The following is a 13,394-nucleotide window of genomic DNA, read 5'->3' as shown; positions in this document are numbered from 1 at the left end:
GGTGACACCTCTTGTAGTTACTATGGTTGTGGTGATACCTCTAGTGGTTACTATGGTTGTGGTGATACCTCTAGTGGTTACTATGGTTGTGGTGATACCTCTAGTGGTTACTATGGTTGTGGGGATACCTCTAGTGGTTACTATGGTTGTGGTGATACCTCTAGTGGGTACTATGGTTGTGGTGATGCCTCTAGTGGTTACTATGGTTGTGGTGATACCTCTAGTGGTTACTATGGTTTTGGTGACACCTCTTGTAGTTACTATGGTTGTGGTGATACCTCTAGTGGTTACTATGGTTGTGGTGATACCTCTAGTGGTTACTATGGTTGTGGTGATACCTCTAGTGGTTACTATGGTTGTGGTGACACCTCTTGTAGTTACTATGGTTGTGGTGATGCCTCTAGTGGTTACTATGGTTGTGGTGATACCTCTAGTGGTTACTATGGGGATACCTCTAGTGGTTACTATGGTTGTGGTGATACCTCTAGTAGTTACTATGGTTGTGGTGATACCTCTAGTGGTTACTATGGTTGTGGTGATACCTCTAGTGGTTACTATGGTTGTGGTGATACCTCTAGTGGTTACTATGGTTGTGGTGATACCTCTAGTGGTTACTATGGTTGTGGTGATACCTCTAGTGGTTACTATGGTTGTGGTGATACCTCTAGTTGTTACTATGGTTGTGGTGATACCTCTAGTGGTTACTATGGTTGTGGTGATACCTCTAGTGGTTACTATGGTTGTGGTGATACCTCTAGTGGTTACTATGGTTGTGGTGATACCTCTAGTGGTTACTATGGTTGTGGTGATACCTCTAGTGGTTACTATGGTTGTGGTGATACATCTAGTAGTTACTATGGTTGTGGTGATACCTCTAGTGGTTACTATGGTTGTGGTGATACTTCTAGTGGTTACTATGATTGTGGTGATGCCTCTAGTGGTTACTATGGTTTTGGTGATACCTCTAGTGGTTACTATGGTTGTGGTGATACCTCTAGTGGTTACTATGGTTGTGGTGATACCTCTAGTTGTTACTATGGTTGTGGTGATACCTCTAGTGGTTACTATGGTTGTGGTGATACCTCTAGTGGTTACCATGGTTGTGGTGATACCTCTAGTAGTTACTATGGTTGTGGTGATACCTCTAGTGGTTACTATGGTTGTGGTGATGCCTCTAGTGGTTACTATGGTTGTGGTGATGCCTCTAGTGGTTACTATGGTTGTGGTGATACCTCTAGTGGTTACTATGGGGATACCTCTAGTGGTTACTATGGTTGTGGTGATACCTCTAGTGGTTACTATGGTTGTGGTGATACCTCTAGTGGTTACTATGGTTGTGGTGATGCCTCTAGTGGTTACTATGGTTGTGGTGTGGATGAGAGCAGATGTGAAGAGAGGCAGATAGAAGGTACCTGTTTTATTGGAGATCCAGAGGATGACTTCTGATGATTTGTAAGTCGAATTCCCCACTGCTACAGTCAGAGGAATCTGCCACTGTAGACTAGAGGGGATAGGTGGGGGGGAGAGAGAGAGAGAGAGAGAGAGAGAGGTGTTTTAAACCAGTTTAAAAGAAAACAATTTGCAAAATTTCAGCACACTATTAAAGTACGGATGATCAGATAAAGTGATGCAGTACCAGGCAGAATAATAATGACACCAACATGACCTCTCTCTCCCCCGTCTCCCCTTTATCTCTCTCTCTCTTGCTCCCCCTCTCCCCCATCTCCCCCTCTCTCTCTCTCTCTCTCTCTCTCTCTATCCCCCTAACTTTTCCTCTCTCTCTCTCCGTCCAGGGGATTGGATTTTCTCAATCTAACAGGGCTGTGACGCCTCGTTGAATAACTAAGGACTGGCTGGCCAACTGATGAGACATATAGAAGATGACTGTTAACTAAGGACTGGCTGGCCAACTGATGAGACATATAGAAGATGACTGTTAACTAAGGACTGGCTGGCCAACTGATGAGACATATAGAAGATGACTGTTAACTAAGGACTGGCTGGCCAACTGATGAGACATATAGAAGATGACTGTTAACTAAGGACTGGCTGGCCTCCCAAATTACATCGTATTCCATATTAGGGGGTTCAGATCCATGACAGGTTACATTATGTGCTTCAGATCCATGACAGGTTACATTAGGGGGTTCAGACCCATGACAGGTTACATTAGGGGGTTCAGACCCATGACAGGTTACATTAGGGGGTTCAGACCCATGACAGGTTACATTAGGGGCTTCAGATCCATTACAGGTTACATTAGGGGGTTCAGACCCATGACAGGTTACATTAGGGGCTTCAGATCCATTACAGGTTACATTAGGGGGTTCAGACCCATGACAGGTTACATTAGGGGCTTCAGATCCATTACAGGTTACATTAGGGGGTTCAGACCCATGACAGGTTACATTAGGGGCTTCAGATCCATTACAGGTTACATTAGGGGGTTCAGACCCATGACAGGTTACATTAGGGGGTTCAGACCCATGACAGGTTACATTAGGGGGTTCAGACCCATGACAGGTTACATTAGGGGGTTCAGACCCATGACAGGTTACATTAGGGGGTTCAGACCCATGACAGGTTACATTAGGGGGTTCAGATCCATGACAGGTTACATTAGGGGGTTCAGATCCATGACAGGTTACATTATGTGCTTCAGATCCATGACAGGTTACATTAGGGGGTTCAGACCCATGACAGGTTACATTAGGGGGTTCAGACCCATGACAGGTTACATTAGGGGGTTCAGACCCATGACAGGTTACATTAGGGGGTTCAGACCCATGACAGGTTACATTAGGGGGTTCAGACCCATGACAGGTTACATTAGGGGGTTCAGACCCATGACAGGTTACATTAGGGGGTTCAGACCCATGACAGGTTACATTAGGGGGTTCAGACCCATGACAGGTTACATTAGGGGGTTCAGACGCATGACAGGTTACATTAGGGGGTTCAGATCCATGACAGGTTACATTAGGGGGTTCAGACCCATGACAGGTTACATTAGGGGGTTCAGACCCATGACAGGTTACATTAGGGGCTTCAGATCCATTACAGGTTACATTAGGGGGTTCAGACCCATGACAGGTTACATTAGGGGGTTCAGACCCATGACAGGTTACATTAGGGGGTTCAGACCCATGACAGGTTACATTAGGGGGTTCAGACCCATGACAGGTTACATTAGGGGGTTCAGACCCATGACAGGTTACATTATGTGCTTCAGATCCATGACAGGTTACATTAGGGGGTTCAGACCCATGACAGGTTACATTATGTGCTTCAGATCCATGACAGGTTACATTAGGGGGTTCAGACCCATGACAGGTTACATTAGGGGGTTCAGACCCATGACAGGTTACATTAGGGGGTTCAGATCCATGACAGGTTACATTAGGGGGTTCAGACCCATGACAGGTTACATTAGGGGGTTCAGACCCATGACAGGTTACATTAGGGGGTTCAGACCCATGACAGGTTACACCCTGATTTCAGGATCTGACTGAACACCACTGCTCCTCTGTACCCTTACAACCCCCCCCCCCTGGCCGTCCCTAGGCAGGTGAAACTGTCACACATCACACACACACACACACACACACACACACACACACACACACACACACACACACACACACACACACACACACACACACACACACACACACACACACACACACACACACACAAAATACTGGCTGACAGCTGTTTCACCGCCCCGCTCCTCCATGACGCCTGCTGGTCTGAATTCATGTCTGTCAAAATCAAAATGGCCGCTGTACACCTGGGTGTGCTGACTGACTCTTCTGTTAGCTGCCATCTCTGATTACCTCCATCAACAGGACGTCCATGTCAGGGTGGAGGGGACGTGACTCGGAGGACCAGAGCGGTGGGACCAACCACTGAGCAATTAACTCCTAAATCTTTCTCACACAGACAGAAAGACAGACAGACAGGCAGGCAGGCAGGCAGGCAGGCAGGCAGACAGACAGACAGACAGACAGACAGACAGACAGACAGACAGACAGACAGACAGACAGACAGACAGACAGACAGACAGACAGACAGACAGACAGACAGACAGACAGACAGACAGACAGACAGACAGAGCGGGAGGACTGAGCAAATGAACTATTTTTGTTATCTAAGAGATGGAGGGAGGGGAACCTGGTGTGCCTCTGTCTGAAGTATCCATTGTTCAGCTCCTAACAACCATAATTAAGTTGATTTGATTACTTAATTACGTTGATTATCCGGTTTGATGAAACCAGATGCCTGTGGGGTCAGTACATTCTGAATATCACAGGGATCACGATCAAGAGAGCAGCCTGGTCTCATAGAAGAGATGTAACATAGTAAATGTAAATCCAACATGCTCAGATTAGTATGTTACGTTTGGTATGGTTACATAAGACTTACTTAAGGCAAAAAACTACAGGTGGGTGGTTGGTCAGGGTGGATGGGTGGTTGGTCAGGGTGGATGGGTGGTTGGTCAGGGTGGATGGTCAGGGTGGATGGGTGGTTGGTCAGGGTGGATGGGTGGTTGGTCAGGGTGGATGGGTGGTTGGTCAGGGTGGATGGGTGGTTGGTCAGGTTGGATGGTCAGGGTGGATGGGTGGTTGGTCAGGGTGGATGGGTGGTTGGTCAGGTTGGATGGTCAGGGTGGATGGGTGGTTGGTCAGGGTGGATGGGTGGTTGGTCAGGGTGGATGGGTGGTTGGTCAGGGTGGATGGGTGGTTGGTCAGGGTGGATGGGTGGTTGGTCAGGGTGAATGGGTGGTTGGTCAGGGTGGATGGGTGGTTGGTCAGGGTGGATGGGTGGTTGGTCAGGGTGGATGGGTGGGCTTATAATGCCAACGTCTAGCAGCCCAAAGGTTACATGTTCCAATGTCATCACGGACAACTTTAGCATTTTAGCTAATTAGCAACTTTTGAACTACTTACTACTTTTTAGCTACTTTGCAACTACTTAGCATGTTAGCTAACCCTTCCCCTAACCTTAAACCATTTGGCTAACCCTTCCCCTAACCTTAACCCATTTAGCTAACCCTTCCCCTAACCTTAACCCATTTAGCTAACCCTTCCCCTAACCTTAACCCATTTAGCTAACCCTTCCCCTAACCTTAACCTATTTAGCTAACCCTTCCCCTAACCTTAAACCATTTAGCTAACCCTTGCCCTAACCTTAACCCTAACTAATGTTAGCCAAATTTAGCTTAAGCACCTAGCTAATGTTAGCCACAACAAAATGGCATTCGTAACATATCATACATTTGCAAATTCGTACCATATTGTACATGAAGCAAATTTGTAACATATCGTACGAATTGCAATTCGTAACATATCATATACGAAATGGATGATTGACATCCACAAATTAATACATACCATACGAAACGTAACACATCATACTAAATGGAGTGTTGGATTTACGTACCGAATAATACGAAATGCTCTGAGACCAGGTTGGTGAATAAGATCGTCTGTCACGCCACAGAATGAGTACTGTAGACCTAATACCAACATGTACAGTAGTTAATCTATCATCAAACCTAGACCTAATACCAACATGTAGTTAATCTATTATCAAACCTAGACCTAATACCAACATGTAGTTAATCTATTATCAAACCTAGACCTAATACCAACATGTAGTTAATCTATTATCAAACCTAGACCTAATACCAACATGTAGTTAATCTATTATCAAACCTAGACCTAATACCAACATGTAGTTAATCTATTATCAAACCTAGACCTAATACCAACATGTAGTTAATCTATTATCAAACCTAGACCTAATACCAACATGTAGAGAAGCAACAATCCAGCATTTCATACATAGTGAGGACTTCCTTTCTAGGGAGTTTTTCCTAGCCACCGTGCTTCTACACCTGCATTGCTTGCTGTTTGGGGTTTTAGGCTGGGTTTCTTTGAGATATCAGCTGATGTAAGAAGGGCTATATAAATACATTTGATTTGATTTGATTTGTTATCATTAGAATGAAGGGAAACCATATTATCACAACCAGTCACAGAGTTGGTGGTGATGACACAGAAATATTGTAAAAAAAACTATTTTTTAAATATGGGTGAATAATTGGGGGGAAACTGTGAATAAAATGACATAACAGTGTTCATGGCGAGGATAGAGAGAAAGGGTTGTGCAAGGCAAACACTTACACATTTATCTGGGGCAAAGCCTGCTTTTCTCTTGAAGTAACACATTTCCATTACACAGCTGTGTTAGAGGAAGGACTAAGTACTGTTCTCCAGGCCTGTTCATTCCCTCTGATTACTGTATGATTAACCAGGAGGAACAATCCTCTGGTTACTGTATGAGTAACCAGGAGGAACAATCCTCTGAAAACTGTATGATTAACCAGGAGGAACAATCCTCTGATTACTGTATGATTAACCAGGAGGAACAACCCTCTGATTACTGTATGATTAACCAGGAGGAACAATCCTCTGATTACTGTATGATTAACCAGGAGGAACAATCCTCTGATTACTGTATGATTAACCAGGAGGAACAATCCTCTGGTTATTGTATGAGTAACCAGGAGGAACAATCCTCTGAAAACTGTATGATTAACCAGGAGGAACAATCCTCTGATTACTGTATGATTAACCAGGAGGAACAACCCTCTGATTACTGTATGATTAACCAGGAGGAACAATCCTCTGGTTATTGTATGAGTAACCAGGAGGAACAATCCTCTGAAAACTGTATGATTAACCAGGAGGAACAATCCTCTGATTACTGTATGATTAACCAGGAGGAACAACCCTCTGATTACTGTATGATTAACCAGGAGGAACAATCCTCTGGTTATTGTATGAGTAACCAGGAGGAACAATCCTCTGAAAACTGTATGAGTAACCAGGAGGAACAATCCTATGATTACTGTATGATTCCCTAACCAGGAGGAACAATCCTCTGATTACTGTATGATTCCCTAACCAGGAGGAACAATCCTCTGATTACTGTACTGTACTTCCCTACAAAAAAAAGTATGAATGTATGTACTTGTAAGTCGCTCTGGATAAGAGCGTCTGCTAAATGACTTAAATGTAAAAATGTAAATGTAACAATCCTCTGATTACTGTATGATTAACCAGCAGGAACAATCCTCTGATTACTGTATGATTCCCTAACCAGGAGGAACAATCCTCTGATTACTGTATGAGTAACCAGGAGGAACAATCCTCTGATTACTGTATGATTCCCTAACCAGGAGGAACAATCCTCTGATTACTGTATGATTCCCTAACCAGGATGAACAATCCTCTGATTACTGTATGATTAACCAGCAGGAACAATCCTCTGATTACTGTATGATTAACCAGGAGGAACAATCCTCTGATTACTGTATGATTCCCTAACCAGGATGAACAATCCTCTGATTACTGTATGATTAACCAGCAGGAACAATCCTCTGATTACTGTATGATTAACCAGGAGGAACAATCCTCTGATTACTGTATGATTCCCTAACCAGGAGGAACAATCCTCTGATTACTGTATGATTCCCTAACCAGGATGAACAATCCTCTGATTACTGTATGATTAACCAGCAGGAACAATCCTCTGATTACTGTATGATTAACCAGGAGGAACAATCCTCTGATTACTGTATGATTCCCTAACCAGGAGGAACAATCCTCTGATTACTGTATGATTAACCAGGAGGAACAATCCTCTGATTACTGTATGAGTAACCAGGAGGAACAATCCTCTGATTACTGTTTGATTCCCTAACCAGGAGGAACAATCCTCTGATTACTGTATGATTAACCAGGAGGAACAATCCTCTGATTACTGTATGATTCCCTAACCAGGAGGAACAATCCTCTGATTACTGTTTGATTCCCTAACCAGGAGGAACAATCCTCTGATTACTGTATGATTAACCAGGAGGAACAACCCTCTGATTACTGTATGATTAACCAGGAGGAACAATCCTCTGATTACTGTATGATTAACCAGGAGGAACAATCCTCTGATTACTGTATGATTAACCAGGAGGAACAATCCTCTGGTTATTGTATGAGTAACCAGGAGGAACAATCCTCTGAAAACTGTATGATTAACCAGGAGGAACAATCCTCTGATTACTGTATGATTAACCAGGAGGAACAACCCTCTGATTACTGTATGATTAACCAGGAGGAACAATCCTCTGGTTATTGTATGAGTAACCAGGAGGAACAATCCTCTGAAAACTGTATGATTAACCAGGAGGAACAATCCTCTGATTACTGTATGATTAACCAGGAGGAACAACCCTCTGATTACTGTATGATTAACCAGGAGGAACAATCCTCTGGTTATTGTATGAGTAACCAGGAGGAACAATCCTCTGAAAACTGTATGAGTAACCAGGAGGAACAATCCTATGATTACTGTATGATTCCCTAACCAGGAGGAACAATCCTCTGATTACTGTATGATTCCCTAACCAGGAGGAACAATCCTCTGATTACTGTACTGTACTTCCCTACAAAAAAAAGTATGAATGTATGTACTTGTAAGTCGCTCTGGATAAGAGCGTCTGCTAAATGACTTAAATGTAAAAATGTAAATGTAACAATCCTCTGATTACTGTATGATTCCCTAACCAGGAGGAACAATCCTCTGGTTACTGTTTGATTCCCTAACCAGGAGGAACAATCCTCTGATTACTGTATGAGTAACCAGGAGGAACAATCCTCTGATTACTGTATGATTCCCTAACCAGGAGGAACAATCCTCTGATTACTGTATGATTCCCTAACCAGGATGAACAATCCTCTGATTACTGTATGATTAACCAGCAGGAACAATCCTCTGATTACTGTATGATTAACCAGGAGGAACAATCCTCTGATTACTGTATGATTCCCTAACCAGGATGAACAATCCTCTGATTACTGTATGATTAACCAGCAGGAAAAATCCTCTGATTACTGTATGATTAACCAGGAGGAACAATCCTCTGATTACTGTATGATTCCCTAACCAGGAGGAACAATCCTCTGATTACTGTATGATTCCCTAACCAGGATGAACAATCCTCTGATTACTGTATGATTAACCAGCAGGAACAATCCTCTGATTACTGTATGATTAACCAGGAGGAACAATCCTCTGATTACTGTATGATTCCCTAACCAGGAGGAACAATCCTCTGATTACTGTATGATTAACCAGGAGGAACAATCCTCTGATTACTGTATGAGTAACCAGGAGGAACAATCCTCTGATTACTGTTTGATTCCCTAACCAGGAGGAACAATCCTCTGATTACTGTATGATTAACCAGGAGGAACAATCCTCTGATTACTGTATGATTCCCTAACCAGGAGGAACAATCCTCTGATTACTGTTTGATTCCCTAACCAGGAGGAACAACCCTCTGATTACTGTATGATTAACCAGCAGGAACAATCCTCTGATTACTGTATGATTAACCAGGAGGAACAATCCTCTGATTACTGTATGAGTAACCAGGAGGAACAATCCTCTGATTACTGTATGATTAACCAGGAGGAACAATCCTCTGATTACTGTATGATTAACCAGGAGGAACAATCCTCTGATTACTGTATGATTAACCAGGAGGAACAATCCTCTGATTACTGTATGAGTAACCAGGAGGAACAATCCTCTGATTACTGTATGATTCCCTAACCAGGAGGAACAATCCTCTGATTACTGTATGATTAACCAGCAGGAACAATCCTCTGATTACTGTATGAGTAACCAGGAGGAACAATCCTCTGATTACTGTATGATTAACCAGCAGGAACAATCCTCTGATTACTGTATGATTAACCAGGAGGAACAATCCTCTGATTACTGTATGAGGAACCAGGAGGAACAATCCTCTGATTACTGTATGATTAACCAGGAGGAACAATCCTCTGATTACTGTATGAGTAACCAGGAGGAACAATCCTCTGATTACTGTATGATTCCCTAACCAGCAGGAACAATCCTCTGATTACTGTATGATTCCCTAACCAGGAGGAACAATCCTCTGGTTACTGTATGAGTAACCAGGAGGAACAATCCTCTGATTACTGTTTGATTCCCTAACCAGGAGGAACAACCCTCTGATTACTGTATGATTAACCAGCAGGAACAATCCTCTGATTACTGTATGATTAACCAGCAGGAACAATCCTCTGATTACTGTATGATTCCCTAACCAGGAGGAACAATCCTCTGGTTACTGTATGAGTAACCAGGAGGAACAATCCTCTGATTACTGTTTGATTCCCTAACCAGGAGGAACAACCCTCTGATTACTGTATGATTAACCAGCAGGAACAATCCTCTGATTACTGTATGATTAACCAGGAGGAACAATCCTCTGATTACTGTATGATTCCCTAACCAGGAGGAACAATCCTCTGATTACTGTATGATTAACCAGGAGGAACAATCCTCTGATTACTGTTAGAGTAACCAGGAGGAACAATCCTCTGATTACTGTATGAGTAACCAGGAGGAACAATCCTCTGATTACTGTATGATTCCCTAACCAGGAGGAACAATCCTCTGATTACTGTTAGAGTAACCAGGAGGAACAATCCTCTGATTACTGTATGAGTAACCAGGAGGAACAATCCTCTGATTACTGTATGATTAACCAGGAGGAACAACCCTCTGATTACTGTATGATTAACCAGGAGGAACAATCCTCTGATTACTGTATGAGGAACCAGGAGGAACAATCCTCTGATTACTGTTTGATTCCCTAACCAGGAGGAACAATCCTATGATTACTGTATGATTCCCTAACCAGGAGGAACAATCCTCTGATTACTGTATGAGGAACCAGGAGGAACAATCCTCTGATTACTGTTTGATTCCCTAACCAGGAGGAACAATCCTATGATTACTGTATGATTCCCTAACAAGGAGGAACAATCCTCTGATTACTGTTTGATTCCCTAACCAGGAGGAACAACCCTCTGATTACTGTATGAGTAACTAGGAGGAACAACCCTCTGATTACTGTATGATTCCCTAACCAGGAGGAACAATCCTCTGATTACTGTTTGATTCCCTAACCAGGAGGAACAATCCTCTGATTACTGTTTGATTCCCTAACCAGGAGGAACAATCCTCTGATTACTGTATGATTAACCAGGAGGAACAATCCTCTGATTACTGTATGATTCCCTAACCAGGAGGAACAATCCTCTGATTACTGTTTGATTCCCTAACCAGGAGGAACAACCCTCTGATTACTGTATGATTAACCAGCAGGAACAATCCTCTGATTACTGTATGATTAACCAGGAGGAACAATCCTCTGATTACTGTATGAGTAACCAGGAGGAACAATCCTCTGATTACTGTATGATTAACCAGGAGGAACAATCCTCTGATTACTGTATGATTAACCAGGAGGAACAATCCTCTGATTACTGTATGAGTAACCAGGAGGAACAATCCTCTGATTACTGTTTGATTCCCTAACCAGGAGGAACAATCCTCTGATTACTGTATGATTCCCTAACCAGGAGGAACAATCCTCTGATTACTGTATGATTAACCAGCAGGAACAATCCTCTGATTACTGTATGAGTAACCAGGAGGAACAATCCTCTGATTACTGTATGATTAACCAGCAGGAACAATCCTCTGATTACTGTATGATTAACCAGGAGGAACAATCCTCTGATTACTGTATGAGGAACCAGGAGGAACAATCCTCTGATTACTGTATGATTAACCAGGAGGAACAATCCTCTGATTACTGTATGAGTAACCAGGAGGAACAATCCTCTGATTACTGTATGATTCCCTAACCAGCAGGAACAATCCTCTGATTACTGTATGATTCCCTAACCAGGAGGAACAATCCTCTGGTTACTGTATGAGTAACCAGGAGGAACAATCCTCTGATTACTGTTTGATTCCCTAACCAGGAGGAACAACCCTCTGATTACTGTATGATTAACCAGCAGGAACAATCCTCTGATTACTGTATGATTAACCAGCAGGAACAATCCTCTGATTACTGTATGATTCCCTAACCAGGAGGAACAATCCTCTGATTACTGTATGATTAACCAGGAGGAACAATCCTCTGATTACTGTTAGAGTAACCAGGAGGAACAATCCTCTGATTACTGTATGAGTAACCAGGAGGAACAATCCTCTGATTACTGTATGATTCCCTAACCAGGAGGAACAATCCTCTGATTACTGTTAGAGTAACCAGGAGGAACAATCCTCTGATTACTGTATGAGTAACCAGGAGGAACAATCCTCTGATTACTGTATGATTAACCAGGAGGAACAACCCTCTGATTACTGTATGATTAACCAGGAGGAACAATCCTCTGATTACTGTATGAGGAACCAGGAGGAACAATCCTCTGATTACTGTTTGATTCCCTAACCAGGAGGAACAATCCTATGATTACTGTATGATTCCCTAACCAGGAGGAACAATCCTCTGATTACTGTATGAGGAACCAGGAGGAACAATCCTCTGATTACTGTTTGATTCCCTAACCAGGAGGAACAATCCTATGATTACTGTATGATTCCCTAACCAGGAGGAACAATCCTCTGATTACTGTTTGATTCCCTAACCAGGAGGAACAACCCTCTGATTACTGTATGAGTAACTAGGAGGAACAACCCTCTGATTACTGTATGATTCCCTAACCAGGAGGAACAATCCTCTGATTACTGTTTGATTCCCTAACCAGGAGGAACAATCCTCTGATTACTGTTTGATTCCCTAACCAGGAGGAACAATCCTCTGATTACTGTTTGATTCCCTAACCAGGAGGAACAATTCTCTGATTACTGTATGAGTAACCAGGAGGAACAATCCTCTGATTACTGTATGAGTAACCAGGAGGAACAATCCTCTGATTACTGTATGAGTAACCAGGAGGAACAATCCTCTGATTACTGTATGAGTAACCAGGAGGAACAATCCTCTGATTACTGTATGATTCCCTAACCAGGAGGAACAATTCTCTGATTACTGTATGAGTAACCAGGAGGAACAATTCTCTGATTACTGTATGATTAACCAGGAGGAACAATCCTCTGATTACTGTATGATTCCCTAACCAGGAGGAACAATTCTCTGATTACTGTATGAGTAACCAGGAGGAACAATCCTCTGATTACTGTATGAGTAACCAGGAGGAACAATCCTCTGATTACTGTATGATTCCCTAACCAGGAGGAACAATTCTCTGATTACTGTATGAGTAACCAGCAGGAACAATCCTCTGATTACTGTATGATTAACCAGGAGGAACAATCCTCTGATTACTGTATGCTTCCCTAACCAGGAGGAACAATCCTCTGATTACTGTATGAGTAACCAGGAGGAACAATCCTCTGATTACTGTATGAGTAAC

General features: G+C 42.8%; 1 protein-coding gene across 1 annotated transcript in view; it reads right to left on the bottom strand.

Moving 5' to 3' along the window:
• LOC120032113 (thyrotropin-releasing hormone-degrading ectoenzyme-like) overlaps positions 1-13,394 on the bottom strand; it is a 113,026-nt gene that overhangs the window by 76,708 nt on the left and 22,924 nt on the right. The window contains exon 3 of the mRNA XM_038978055.1: positions 1,413-1,501. Coding sequence (XP_038833983.1) covers positions 1,413-1,501 — 89 coding nt within the window. The remainder of the gene's footprint in view (positions 1-1,412; positions 1,502-13,394) is intronic.

This window comes from Salvelinus namaycush, chromosome 38 (genome assembly GCF_016432855.1).
Source record: "Salvelinus namaycush isolate Seneca chromosome 38, SaNama_1.0, whole genome shotgun sequence".
NCBI lineage: Eukaryota > Metazoa > Chordata > Actinopteri > Salmoniformes > Salmonidae > Salvelinus > Salvelinus namaycush.
The sequence above is the reverse complement of the archived record's forward strand: the minus strand, read 5'-3'. Positions and strand labels throughout refer to the sequence as shown.